This window comes from Melitaea cinxia, chromosome 18, assembly GCF_905220565.1.
Source record: "Melitaea cinxia chromosome 18, ilMelCinx1.1, whole genome shotgun sequence".
NCBI classification, from domain to species: Eukaryota; Metazoa; Arthropoda; class Insecta; order Lepidoptera; family Nymphalidae; genus Melitaea; species Melitaea cinxia.
The window spans coordinates 4,421,342-4,436,193 of NC_059411.1; the positions used below are offsets into that span (position 1 = coordinate 4,421,342).

Genomic DNA, 14,852 nt, shown 5'->3' on the forward strand with positions numbered 1-14,852 from the left:
TTAGTGAAGTTCCTAAATATGAAGCAATTTATTTTAAGGTTAAATATCTTGTAGATGACAATATTGCAGCAGTAGAATTTTTTTTGAATTGAAACAACGTGAATAAATAGTAAAAATTTTTATTTCAAATAAAAAATATATTGTACTCGATTTAAAGTAAAATGTAATTAATGTACACTAATTTTTTTAGAATCACCTAACGTATTTACAATTTTATTTACATTTTAGTAGACAACGAACTTTTTGGACAAATTTAATACTAGCTATAAAAAGTATTTAATACTATTCATTTCGTATACTGAATAAAAAAAGTAGAAAATTACATATATGCAAAAATTATCAAATACTGTTAACGTATAAAATATTTGGTAGCAATTAAAAATTCTTAGAAGTTATAATAAAATAATAAAAATAGTAAATAAAACTAGGATATTTACTAAATGTCTAGAAACTTAAATAATTTTGGACTTATTAGTAATTTTATTCGTTAATCAAATTGTAAATAGTAATATTTTATATAATATTTGGTTTTTAGTAAATAAGATATATTTATTTATTTTGTCTATTGCTTTAATACTTTGTTGATATTGTTAGAAAATGTATTATTTACAGTACAAAATATAATGACAAAAATACAAAAGTTTACTTATACTTCTGTTATAAAATTAAATAAAATATTGTATTTAACTTTTACAAGAAAAAAAAATATCATAAAGTTATAGGTATAATTGTAAATAAAACGCACTACAACTAGAATTTACACAAAACTTAATGCTATTTTTAAGTATAAATATATTCTTAGTAAATAATAGTTTCACGCATAAGTATAAATAAGGCAAAATATTATTTCTATAACTTAAAAAAATCTTTGACATTTGTATATTTTAAACATTATGATGACGATGATGATTTGATCTTGATGATACTTATAACTGTCTATTTTTTAATTTGTTTTCTTTAAAGTTTTTTAATAACGACGCGTTAAGAATTAAAACCGTTCTATTATTACAATACGTTATGTACAGTTAAAGGTAATTTAATAAAATATTTATTTACACTATCCTACACGGCATCACGCACCCCTGTTTCCATTTATATTACACTAGATTCATTAGAGGCTTCTACGTCGGAGCCTCTTCTATTTGGCCGAGAACTGTATTTTTTTCTTGAGTCCGATTTAAAAGAAAATCCAAATCGTCGGATATCTTGTTCAGCATTCGATCCGTTTCGGGCGAATCGTACGCTTTGTTCCATTCCCTGTTCACTTGTTCGATGTCCGATTTGGATTTGTAATCCTCTTTTATTTCCATGGAGGGAAGAGATATGCTGGATGTGAAATCCTTTTTGCTCTTTTTGAGACAACTCTTTATTGGAGGGGAAGTTATTTTGGACACGTCAGGATTCGATTGCACGCATAACGAGCAAGCTTCTTTGGAGGTGTCGAAGGTTTTGTCGTAGGGTTCGAAGTCTACGGAACAAGTGAGAAGAGGAGCGGGGTTTTCAGTCGGGGGAGTTTTTAGGACGCCCAGTTCTAAACAAACTCGGGCTTTATACTCTGGCTGGGAGTCGATAGGAGGTTTACGAGGTCGGGGGTTATGAGTTACGAAGTGCACGGGCGAGTGAGGATTGTGAGGGACGAAGCGCATGGGGGAATGAGGGGTGGGAGTGACGAGAGAGAGGGGGGACTGCGGGTTTCGGGGGATGAGGTCGCAAACCGCATGTGTCGTTGTCACGTGGTGCGCCTCGTAGCGTCGCGGGCTCAGTAGTGAGTCCTTGTATTCGACGCAGCGGACTATGTCCGCGCGGCTGTCCGGTGTTGACTGTCGCCTGCAAAAATATAGGGCAGTGGAAAAGTATTGCTTCCTGATATTTTGCTTATTTTGATAAGCATTAAGGCAAATACACGGATCTTAAGGCTTTGTTTATCCTTAGGGATTCTCAAAAGTGCATATTAATTTGTATTATCTTGTATTATCTAGTAGACGTCCTTACTTAAAACTAATTGAAGCGCTATATGTTACCTGTTTAATCTCGCAGGACTTTCCAAACCCGGTGCTCTCCAGTACGACGTAAGAGGAGATACGGGAGACGAATTAGATTCTATCAGACCAGCTCCACCTCTGCTTTCAACTTCGCCGCCTTGTTTTATGTACACTGTTAACAAATTTATATATATCTATTAATAATAATAATAATATAATAATAATAATTTATTTCAGAAATGTGCTGTGTGGCTACGGCACTAAAGAATTTAGCCACCCCCTCTCTTCCCGTGGGTGTCGTAAGAAGCGACTAAGGGATAGCAAGGTTCCGCAACCATTTTGGAACTTAAGAAGTCGACTGATGGCGGGATAACCATCCAACTGCTGGCTTTGAAATACACAGGCCGAAGACGGGCAGCAGCGTCTTTGGTGCGACGAAGCCAGTACTGCGGTCACCAACCCGCCTGCCCAGCGTGGTGACTATGGGCAAAACACATGAGTTCACGTTATTTTTGGCGTAAACTTGTGGAGGCCTATGTCCAGCAGTGGACTGTATAGGCTGTAATGATTATTTCAGAAATAAATCCATATCCAAAATAAAATAAAATTAAATTTATTATGTGTTAGTAACCAATACACTTAAAATAAAATTATTATTATTATATTATTAAACCACCGCAACACAAAAATTTTGATATGAAGGAATAACCATAGTCAACCTTAAATAAGCTTGCCTGGTCTTCTTCGATTCTCAGTTTTTTTAAAATAAAATGTAAAGACTTCTGAGCTAAATGGGACAGGTAGGTACAGTTTTTTTTTTTGGTTTTAATGGTTTCCGTCGTTTTCGTGTGCATAAAAGTGTAATAAAAATTCCTAAATGACCGTTTGATTTAAGATTTTATTTTGAGTGTTAATTGAAATCATGATACTTTTCTTAATATATAGACTATCGCTTAATTGCGATCTCACCTGATGGTAAGTGACGATGCAGCCTAAGATGGTGCGCGCTTGCCTAGAAGATGGCTATTCACTCTTGATTTGATATCTTCAGTTATATTCCAAGTTATAATTGGTTGGAAAAACGGAAGCCGGAAGGGTTGACAAACAAAAGTATTTGGTTACTCACGACTTAAAGATGTATCTCCCGCGGGAGAGTCTTGCCAGTCACGATGTGACGGCAGGGAAAGTACTCTTCTTGCTGATTGTAAGCATTCTTCATCGCGAATAACGTAACATATCACCATTGCTAAGCCCTGGAAAATGTAATTGAAGGTAAATTGTAAACGTGAATTATAAAGGTCGATAAATAATGAATTTGGTGTATTGTAACTGTGGTCTAATGGGATATTGACACGTACGAGTAGGTATATGAATGAATTTCGATTGTCTGAGAAAGGGCTTCGCTGAAATTGACTCCCTTTTCCTAATGGTCTTTCAAAATAGACAATTGGTTGTGGTACGTTTTATGAGAATTATGTGCAGTTTGAAAGAAAACTAAAGCTAGAGAAAAACTAACAGCACTGTTAATTATAAATACGTATAGGAGTAATTGGTTAGAAGAGGTAGACATCGCTCTGGTGTAGCGGTGCGTGCACCATGTAGGCGCTCACACACCGACGATTGCGGGTTCGATTTCCGCTAGGGGTGGGTATTTGTATTTGTACGAATATTTCTTTCCCGTTTGGTTGTCTGTCTTTGTGGGTCCCCTACGTGCCTCGGGGAGCACGTCAAGCAGTCGGTCCCGGTTGTCATCATAGACACCTAATAAACGATCGTTATTCATAGTAGGGAATAAATCCGCCAACCAGCAGTGGAGCATCGTGGTAGATTAAGCTCCAAGCAATCTACACGGAGAAAGATGCCAGTCCAGCGGGGGGATATTACACCCTGAATGAACAGAAGCGGCTCACGTTAGCGAGCGCCGCGACGGAGAGCGCGAACACGTGCGCTAGATTATCAGCCTTGTTAATTATGCGTAGGTATAGAATATATCCGCCAACCCGCATTGGAGCAGCGTGGTGGATTGAGCTCTGATCCTTCTCCTACGAGAAAGAGGCCTATGCCCAGTAGTGGGATAGTACAGGCTGAAGCGTAGGTGATTCTTCTCCTACGAGAAAGAGGCCTATGCCCAGTAGTGGGATAGTACAGGCTGAAGCGTAGGTGATTCTTCTCCTACACGGGGAAAGAGGCCTATGCCCAGTGGGATAGTACAGGTTGAAGCGTAGGTACGGAAGCGGCTCACGTTGGCGAGCGCCGCCCCGGACAGCAGCAGCACGTGCGCCAGCGAGCGCGGGCCCGGCTGCGCCCACCACACGCCCGCCGCCTGCGCCGCGCTCGCCGTGCCCAGCACCGCCAGCGTGTGCCGCACCACGCGCGCCCTGCGTCAGTTATATACCGGCGGTTGACGTCATACTAAACAAAAGTATCTTTCACTAGCTACCGGGCACAACATCTTGGCACCCTGGAGACACTTCCGGAGATCTTCAAGAAGCCAAAAAAGCTTCTAAAGTTTCTGGAGGAGCTTGGGTGGCAAGAGTGAATCGAATCACTCCCACACATGCAAAATAGGCGCAAAGTCGTCGAGTTGCGGAAACCAGCCCGTGTTAACCATACCATACCATACCATCTTTCACTAGTGACCCGTCCCGGCTTCGCACGGGTGCAATGCTAATACATTAGAATCCTCTAAAATTATCAGTTTTTCTCTAATATATTATCCATGTATTATACACATAAACCTTCCTCTTGAATCACTCTATTTAAAAAAATCGCATCAAAATCCGTTGCGCAGTTTTAAAGATCTAAGCATTCATAGGGACAGACAGCGGGAAGCGACTTTGTTTTATACTATGTAGTGATTATACTAAGAAGGTGGCAAAAAAGCGGACGGTCTGTTTGATGATAAGTGGATATCATAGCTGATGAATGCCTGCAACACAAGTAGCATTGCATGCGCATTGCCGACTCTAAGCCCTTACCATTACAAAAGCTCTGGCTACCTAACATCGCAGGAACACAGCACTTGAGAGTAGTATTATTTAGCTATGATCTTCTGTTAGGGTTTTTCAAATTTTAAGCAAGATATTTTTTGTTGTACCTTAATTATACCTCTCTACATACTAATTCTAGAACTTCTTACTTCAGATCAAGTTTATATAACATCATTTCAGCCTATCACAGTCCACTGCTGGACACAGGCCTCCACAAGTTCGCACCAAAAAATGGCATGAGCTCGTGTGTGTTACCCACAGTCACCACGCTGGGCAGGTGGGTTGGTAACCTCAGGGCTGGCTTTGTCGCACCAAAAACGCTGTTGCCCGTCTTCGGCCTGTGTATTTCAAAGCCAGCAGTTTGATTGTTATCCCGCTATCGGTCGGCGTTTTAAGTTCCAAGGTGGTAGTGGAACTGTGTTTTCCCTTAGTCGTCTCATACGACACCCACGGCAAGAGAGGAGGTGGCTATTTTCTTTATTGCCGTAGCCACACAGCTTTATATAAGATACCAACGATTATTACAGGTACACATTACATCCTACTCCTTAGTGCGCACATTACATAAACACAACATAATGCAACTGCACGCGTCACACCGTCGCACCTGTCTCGCAGGTACGTCCTCCTCTCGGCGGGCACCTTGTGCGTGATGGTGCGCAGGCGCAGCGCGGCGCAGAGCGCGAGCGCGAGGCACAGCAGCGCCAGCAGCGCGCAGCCCGCCGCGCACACCACCTGCGCCGCCGCGCCCAGCTGCAGCGGCGCGCCGCCCCACAGCCGCGCCGTCAGCCACGCCAGCGTGCACACGCCTGCCGACAGCACTGCGCTTCTTACTACTCTCATTCGCTACTGGCGCGAGAGTTGGTGACGTTGACTAATATTCGAGGTGCGCAGTGTGATGATAGTGATAATGTATGTTTAATAACACACTTAACGAATGTTACAAAATTATCTACGATCTCAATAAACTAACAAAATCATAAGCGACCTGAAAATTGCATCCAACCTTATGAATATAAACTGCTTTGTGCAGACTCGACATTACTACAATATACATTCCGAATCGGTGGTAGCTTCACTTTTACAAAAATAATAATTTATTTTTAAAGTTTTAATTTGTAAAATGACGATTCGAAAGTGCTCTTGGAGCCTATTTGAATAAAGCTGTTTTTGATTTTGATTTTTGATTTCGAAGCTCTAAAGTATTTTTTGTAAAGTTCCAAAATTTACGAAGTGCCCTCAAAGTGTCCTAATGTTACAATGTATCGGTGTCGACGAGTAAGTAAGTTCGGCGAGGCTCACCTGCCAGCAGCGCGACGGAGGGCAGGCGCTGCGCGCGGCCCGCCAGCTCGGCCTGCAGCAGCAGCGGCTGCGCGCACAGCGCCGCGCAGCCCGCGCACCAGCACGCGGCGCACACCCAGCCCAGCGCGCCCGGGCACGCCTCCTCCTGCACACAGACTTATTCATTTCACGGAATATTTATTCACCATTGAAATAAATTACAACGAGATATATCCTACTCAAAATCGGAAGCAGATCTAGGTAAGTATCTAAACCTTATAGAAGATATGTATGTAAAGATTTTTGAATATCATATCAAAAATTGACCGCTCCAGCGGGGTTCGAACCCGCGTCTCCGACTGACCGTGTCGGCGCTCTAGCCAATTAAGCTATGGAACGATGTACCCGCTAGAGCGAAATTTTCGATATGATGATTTTTATTTTCGATTTAAGCGAAACGTGGCGCCGTCTATAGTGAGTTCTTTACAGAGACCCGTAACTATTCAAAGTTTCATATTAAAATGAAGCGCTGGAGCGGTCAATTTTTGATATGATATTCAAAAATGTTTAGAATTTCTAATGTGTGGGTAACACAACAATAAAATCGTACATATTAAAAAAAAGATATATATGTATTTATGTATCTGTGTAATATGTATGTATGTACATATGTATGTCTGTATGTATGTATGTATATGTGTATGTATGTATGCAAGGTTGTATCTGTTTATGTATGTTTATATTTTTATGGTATATATATATATATATATATGAATTCATTTGCTCATGTATATACTAAGCCACTAACGTTACTTTATATTTTCTCCCTTTTGTCTTCTTTGTCTGAATTTTCTAATACTCGATTTTGCACACCTACAAACCTCTGCTCTTGTACGTCCTACGGTTGGCTGGTAGAGAATGCTTTTAGCATTAAGCCCACTTTTTGTACAATTCTTTAATATATTGTGCAATAAAGTATTAATAAATAAATAAATAAATAAATAAGATCACAGCTAAATAATACTGATTTTGCATACTGCTTTGAAGGCATCTATAAGCTACGGTAACCGCTAACCATCAGGCGGACCGTACGCTAGTTTGCCGACCTAGTCGTGTAAAAACATCATTCTCCTTATAATCTTGTAAGATACAAAATGTTTGTAAGGATGTTTGTGTGCATGGCTGTTTGGTATATTTTTCAAAAGCAAACAGTAAATCTAAATTTGTAAATTCAGACTAATAAGAAGTTCCAAACTTCGTATTAGAAGGGATCAGGAATTTCGTAGATAATGTTGAGTCATTTCAGCTACAATAACAAAAGAGACAATTATAAGGGAATTTATATATTAAAACGTTTTCTGAATCTTAATAATACGATTTCTATAATACCAGTTATTTCCAGCAGTCAACATTGTCGTCAAACTTTAAAATTAACGTACCTGTCTGGTATCACACTCCAATAACGTAAGCACAGCTGCGGAATGGGTTCCCGCAGTCGCCGCTTTCAGAAGTATTGGCAACTTCGCGCTCCTCCCGGGCACTAAGCTCAGCAGCTGTAGCGCGGCTGCCGCAAGACACATTGCACCGCCTAACCCGACCGTGATCTTCACAACACCTCGCAAATCTTTCTCAACGTCTGTCTGAAAAAAGTTTGTAACAGAATTAGGATCGTTTCAGGAGAGTGGAATAAAAATTTTAAAGTAAACAGAATACCAAAAATACTGTTTATACAAATATAATATAAAATTGGACTGTCTGTTTGTAATATTAAAGTAACCGATTTTTACTAAATGCATATGAATATACATGTTACATATACCGATATAACATTTTTTACAATTTTTGTCTATCTGTCTGTCTGTCTGTTCGCCCGTCTGTTTGTTCCGGCTAATCTCTGAAACGGCTGAAACGATTTTGACGGGACTTTCACTGGCAGATAGCTGATATAATAAGGAGTAAGTTAGGCTACTTTAAACTAACTAACTACTAAAAAAAATATATATTTTATAACTCTGCGAACTAAACTGAAAATAACTTTTTTGTAAAACTCCAAGCGGACGAAGTCGCAGGCACAGTTAGTTATTAAATAAAATATAAAAATGGCCTGTTTTCCATCTGATCATTAAAAGTGGTTTAGACGAGTGAATACATATTGTTTTCTGATGATTACGCGAATTCCACTCATTACAATGAAATAAGTTTTTCGGATTTTATCGCGGCTTATTAAGCTTTTTGAATGCCCGACTTTTCGCATATTTAACAGCATCCAGGGTCACGGGAGGATTGTAGAATTGCTGTGATCTCTCGAGATCATAATAGAGAGTGGGTAATTTTTACTGACAATTTATGAAACTTTATTGTTAAAACATATGTTATGTTACATAAAATATATTACACTAGCTGCTGCCCGCGACGTCGTCTGCGTGAACGCTATACAGCACCAAAAATACCTACGATTATACACGTTGTTACAGAATGCGTTGAGGAAATAAAGGTTCACTGCTCGTTCCCGGTAGGTGATACCGTAATATTATGTATGTAACCTATATGTTGACCCGACTTCTTAATAATATTCGTGCCAAATTTGAAGTAAATCCATGCGGTACTTTTTGAGTTTATCCCAGACATACATACAGACAAACAGACAAACAGACAAAAATTCTAAAAACTATATTTTTGGCTTCGGTATAGATTGTAGATCACACCCCAAATATTCTTTTAAAAAAATATTCAATGTACAGTTTTGACTTTCCTACCATTTCATTATATGTATAGATAGATTAAACGTCGCGTGAATTATTATATTTTATAATATTCGGAAATAGTTTTTGTTAAGTTTAGTGATAAGCTTTCTATAAATTTGTTGTAAAAATGTGTATCAATTATTATAAATCAGTAGATAAATTAAAATAAATAGGTCACAACATCATAAACTTGCGATAACTTAATTATTATGAGACTTTATTTAATAAGTTGTGAACGAGACTTCATAAGAAAATTACATTATTATAATAAGGGGAATGCTATTAAACATTTTTTTATAAATCATAACTGGCTTTATTATGTAATGTTACTCACTAGGGTAGATCTGGCGATGGTGAAAAGACCATAGGTCCCGAGTTCCCGACATCGACACGCGACGTGACTAGGTTCAGGTATTCGCACCTCGCAGGATTTCGTTACCCATGTGTTGGGTTCAGACGACGTCCGTAACCCGCAGGCCAACTTTGACGCTAGAAAATATTTAGGAGAACTTGTGACGTAAAATTTATGTTATATTTAATTTGAAATTGCTTTTATAATACGTTAAGAGATAGTTAATTTAAGTTTTTTAATTAAACAATAAACACCTAGCGTCGTTTACAAACCTGTAGGGAAGAAAAAGTGAAAAGAAAATTCTTGATACAAACGACACTGCTTCCTAGCTAGGTGAAAATAAAGTTATCAAACTTTTTATTCAATCAACAAACTTTACAGTATTTTTTTAAAAATTATCATCGTTAATGGCATTTTATTTTTGCAGGGTACAAAGCGCAAAGTGACCTGCAGCTATGTGTAGCATGATAGTGTACGTACATCAGTAAGGTAGGGTAAGAAATATTCTGCATAAAATTTGCAGCAACCCGACTAGGGAATTACCTCTACCTTACATGATTTCCAAGTCGTGTTGTGTGTCTATGATGATTAAGGGGACCAGAGCTTCTTGGGAGGTTTTAGGTAGGGTCTGAATGTATTTGCGTTGCTTCTAGTGTTGCATGGTATAGGCTACGGTAACCGCTGATCATCATTAGGCCGTATACTTGTTTCTCAAACTTGAAGTATAAAAATAAACATGCACTTATCTATAGCGCTACGAACAGCAGCGCGATGTCAACGTTACTTGCAGCTATATCTAACATCATACTATTCTTGCACTCATATATAGCGATGTAGTTCTTAGTGTACGAACAGCAGCGTGACGTCAAAGTAACCTGCAGCTGTATGTTACATCACAGTAAGCGTGCACTAACCTATAGCGATGTAGTTCTTAGTGTACGAACAGCAGCGTGACGTCAAAGTGACCTGCAGCTGTATGTTACATCACAGTAAGCGTGCACTAACCTATAGCGATGTAGTTCTTAGTGTACGAACAGCAGCGTGACGTCAAAGTGACCTGCAGCTGTATGTTACATCACAGTAAGCGTGCACTAACCTATAGCGATGTAGTTCTTAGTGTACGAACAGCAGCGTGACGTCAAAGTGACCTGCAGCTGTATGTTACATCACAGTAAGCGTGCACTAACCTATAGCGATGTAGTTCTTAGTGTACGAACAGCACCGTGACTTAAAAGAGACCTGCAGCTGTATGTAACATCACAGTAAACGTGCTCTAACCTATAGCGGTGTAGTTCTTAGAATGTACGAAGAGCAGTGTGACGGTGTGGTGCGCGGCGTCGACGCGGCTCGCTGCGAGTTGGACCTGCGCTGACGCCAGCCGGTACTCCATCTCGCGCCCGCTCCTGGAAAATGACGCGTTACATACACGCGCAGTCGCAGGTGGGAGGGAAAAATAAGGAACATAAATGTCAAAAAAAAAAATAACCAAAAAAAAAGTTTTTCCTCTGCCGGTACAGTTTTAATAAATCTCGTTAACATTGACAAAATATAGTAATTAAAAAAATGACGTAAGGGTTTAACTAGAAAACAGTCGAAGACACGAACGGTAACTTTAGTTCATTAAAAGAAGAATGTTTTATTTGAAAAAATAAAAATTCGTACTTGAATTCAATAGATCTTCTCAAGGACGGAAGCCGAGCAGCCATGTTATGATACTGCACAGCAACTACCGAAGCGTTTCCAGTTCTTGCTACAAGCTCAACTCCAGCAGATGTCAGCAGCCATTCTTCTGGACTGGAGTTTGTTGTGAAACTGAAATGAGCCGCCCCATCTTCACGTACTTGCTTGGTCTTCACTGTGAATTCTTGGTAATGGCGATCGAGATTGTCTTTCATAGCTGCTGTGTTTACTAGCGCGTCTTGAAGGTCGTATATTTTCTGGAAGAGTTAAATTTTGTATAAAATATTTTGGAATTGAATATTATTTCATTTAATTTGTTGTACAACTATATACAATGTATTTTAAAAAGGCGCGATTGAAACTGTACATTTTTATATTTCTTGTTGCAGGTTTTCTGGTATACGTCATTAAATTAAATTGAATAATAATTAAATATTACGAGTAATAATAAACATTTTATCATCGAACGAATTTAACCAAATTTTAATATGTATATATAATTATATTTTGCAAAAATAAGAGCATGAGCTTCTAGCATAATTAATAGGGTATTACCTCCTCATCCAAGAATGCATCTGGATGTTTTAATAAGGTGTCATAGATGATCAGAAGATGTTCTACGCTGTCTTCCCTGTCCTTAGGCTTTCCAGCCGGAGATTGCAAGTAATGTAACATTTCCCTCGCATGTTGAAGAGGGAGTGTACCTTCTCCTGGATGAGCTGGTAAAGAACGCAGAACTGCTCCATACTGGTGAGCCACGTTCGATACGTTATCCCAGGAATAGCCGAAAGATATACGAGTGAACTGTAAAAATAGGGCAAGTTAAAACCTGGTAAAGGTAAGACTTTTTCTGTGGTGTGTTGGTTTTGATGTGGTGGATCTTAAAATGTTTGGCATTGGGAGGTTAATACGGATGTGACTTTCGTTAAACTCCCCGACTAGAAAAAAGGTCAGGCTCAACCAGATCATGTATATCTGGACCGGATCAGGATAGAATGAGGCATGCCAGATCCGGCAAGCTCTATTAAGACCAGGTCTGGTCTGGACAAGGATAGCCTGATGTAAAATATAATCAAAAAACGGTAAAGCATACTGGATCAGGAACCGGTCCGGTCCAGGTCAGGATAGCCTGAAAGAAATTACGCGAACTGAGCCTGAATCGCGCTATCAATGTTTTTAAGCGCACTTAGTATATATACAGTTATCAGGACAGTCTAGCAGGGAGTCTATTTCTACACAGTGGAGCAGTCGTAAGTAGTAGGAAGTAGTTAATTATTAGAAGTTAATTAATAATATAAAAATAATTGATATTTAAAGTAAAAAAATACATAAATAATACATTGGAAAAAATAAACGGAAACAAATATCATTCATGTTTTTTAAAAGGACCGGACCGAACCGGCTGATCAGGATGAGATGAGATTTCTTGATCTGGACCCGATCAGGAAATCTCATCTCATCCTGATCAGGTCCAGACAAATCTTCTGCGTTACATACCTTATCCGGTCCAGATCAGGCATGCCCGGTCTGGTCCTTCTAAGGAACACGAAAAAATTTCTACTTCAATTACCTGTTCGTGAATATCTTTCAACGAGTCAGCAACGCATCCAGAGAAGTCCGGAAGATTCCATTTAACGCCGTGTTGAGTGGTTTTAGGTTCACAAAACCTAATAAAGAAGTTATTAACGAAATTTAAGTATACCGTAAACTTTAAAATCTAGTGTCTTGCCTGACCAGTTAATGTTTCCAGAAATAAATTTAGAAGTTTCGAAACAAATTAACTTAATTACTTTATTAGCAATTTAAAAGCAATTGAAAAGACTTAAGCGAGGTTACTAATGGGATAAGTAAACTCATTAAGATTTAATTTTGTTTTATGACAAATAATTCTAAGGTCTTTGTGGCGTACTTGTTTCAATTTATATAAAAAAGGTAAACGAGCAAAAACGTTTCAAGACGAGAGCTTTTTGTTATTGTCATTTTCAAAAAGAACGTAATTATTTTTTCTTAGAATTTATAACAACAATGATAAATAATAAATAAATATCATATATCTTTCCTATGGTAAGCAACTTAATGCTTGTGTTACAGGTAACAGATTACTGTTTATAACTATAATTTTTTTTGATAAATATACATAGAAAGAATATATAAATACAAATATTACACCCAGACTCAGGCGGGAATCGAACCCGCAACCCGCGGAACAAAAAGCAGGGCCACTACAAACTGCACCAACGGGCTAGTCAAAATATATATAGCTTGACTCTGTGTATGACAAATATATATTTTTATGTATATTTAAATAAATACTCAACCTAGTTGACTCTCCGCTATGGCCAGGTGGGCAAGTCGCTGATGCATGAGCACCGGGGGCTGTCTTCGGCCATCGTAGACCATGTGACGCTTCGCTTTGACATGCCTCATCCTTATCTCCAAGAGCCCACATTGTAACACCTTTAGCGTTAGTTCCAGCTACTGAGGATACTTGACAGCGATACTCGCCAGATTTCTGCACAAGAGTTTTTTGCAATATATTATTCTTTATTTGTAATTTTACGTATTTTCTATACAGTATACATATATTGTAACTACATAAATTTAATATCCTAGCCTGATCAACTGTCTGATCTTTAATTACACGCTAACATAATATGATGTTTTAATATAATCAACGTTATGAAGCGATAAAGCATTAAAGATAATTAGATATTGTTACGCACAGACAACATTGTTTTTGTAACGAGAATGTTGAATACTCGTAACTGTAATATTATAATGTCTATACATTTTTAAAATTTGTAAAGAAAACAATGAAAATGTAAGTACTCGATATTTTCATGATAATTAATTAAAACACGTATAAATTCTACTTTTATGTGTAATAGACTTAATTAAGTTTTAATGTCTTTGGACAAACATTAAACATATCTTCTTTATTTGAAAATTTGAGAAAATTTGTATTGTGATTTTATACATATTTATTTTTCTTTCACACTATACGTATATTTAGCAACAACTGCACACCACAAACCTGCACATTGTATAGTTTCAACACACTCCCAGCAGGGTATAGATCTTCCCAGACTTCGCGTCCTGGAGCCAGAGCGAGAAGGGACCTTTCTCGTGCCCAACTAAAGCCCAAAGCACCGTGGATCCGACTAGCACCAGCCAGGCAAGTTATGCTTACATTGTCACCCTGAAATTGTATGAAGTATTATTTTCTATATTTATCTTATTATTACTAATATGTTGTTATTTTATGGTCTCTCTAATCTACAATAATTGAGGTAATTACTTACAAATATATATTTTTATTATAATATAATTTTGATATAAATATATATCTAAATATAATTAATATAAATATGATTTTGCTAAATAAATTTGTTATCTTAATAAGAGCTGTTAATATTAACTGACCTTGTTTACGGTAAGAGTGGATGGCACAAGTCTTATATCAGGAGGTCGCAGTATAGTCAGCCTTAGCGCGCTACACCTTCTTCTTCCGGCGTCGTCTGCTGAGCATGACCATCTTCCACTATCAGACTTTTTAGCCTCTGAAATACCCAGTACTGACATTCTTCGACCTAAAGCATCTTCGGCTACAGTTCGAGTCCAAATGTCCCTAAAAATATTGATTATAAATGGCGGCTACTTCTGATAACTTCCTTCTAATCTTGAAAAAGTCGTCGATTCTGTCAAAATTGTTTAACGGCCGGTTCCTATTACCTTTAAATTAATTTGACTGTACCTACTGGAGATGAAATTTTAATTTCCAAATTTTCAGCGCTACAATGTTTGCTAGTGTGTTAATGTTAAT

At 38.1% G+C, this 14,852-nt stretch overlaps 1 protein-coding gene across 1 annotated transcript in view; it reads right to left on the reverse strand.

The window, feature by feature from the left end:
• Nucleotides 1-706: 706 nt before the first annotated feature.
• LOC123662288 overlaps nucleotides 707-14,852 on the reverse strand; it is a 236,682-nt gene continuing 222,536 nt past the window's right edge. Inside the window, exons 10-25 of the mRNA XM_045597150.1 lie at nucleotides 14,453-14,657; nucleotides 14,064-14,228; nucleotides 13,348-13,541; nucleotides 12,600-12,696; nucleotides 11,585-11,833; nucleotides 11,015-11,286; nucleotides 10,628-10,770; nucleotides 9,332-9,486; nucleotides 7,693-7,893; nucleotides 6,275-6,419; nucleotides 5,580-5,781; nucleotides 4,225-4,360; nucleotides 3,109-3,235; nucleotides 2,022-2,154; nucleotides 1,688-1,827; nucleotides 707-1,564 (exon numbers count right to left, since the gene is read on the reverse strand). Coding sequence (XP_045453106.1) covers nucleotides 1,122-1,564; nucleotides 1,688-1,827; nucleotides 2,022-2,154; nucleotides 3,109-3,235; nucleotides 4,225-4,360; nucleotides 5,580-5,781; nucleotides 6,275-6,419; nucleotides 7,693-7,893; nucleotides 9,332-9,486; nucleotides 10,628-10,770; nucleotides 11,015-11,286; nucleotides 11,585-11,833; nucleotides 12,600-12,696; nucleotides 13,348-13,541; nucleotides 14,064-14,228; nucleotides 14,453-14,657 — 3,007 coding nt within the window. The 3' untranslated portion in view covers nucleotides 707-1,121. The remainder of the gene's footprint in view (nucleotides 1,565-1,687; nucleotides 1,828-2,021; nucleotides 2,155-3,108; nucleotides 3,236-4,224; nucleotides 4,361-5,579; nucleotides 5,782-6,274; nucleotides 6,420-7,692; nucleotides 7,894-9,331; nucleotides 9,487-10,627; nucleotides 10,771-11,014; nucleotides 11,287-11,584; nucleotides 11,834-12,599; nucleotides 12,697-13,347; nucleotides 13,542-14,063; nucleotides 14,229-14,452; nucleotides 14,658-14,852) is intronic.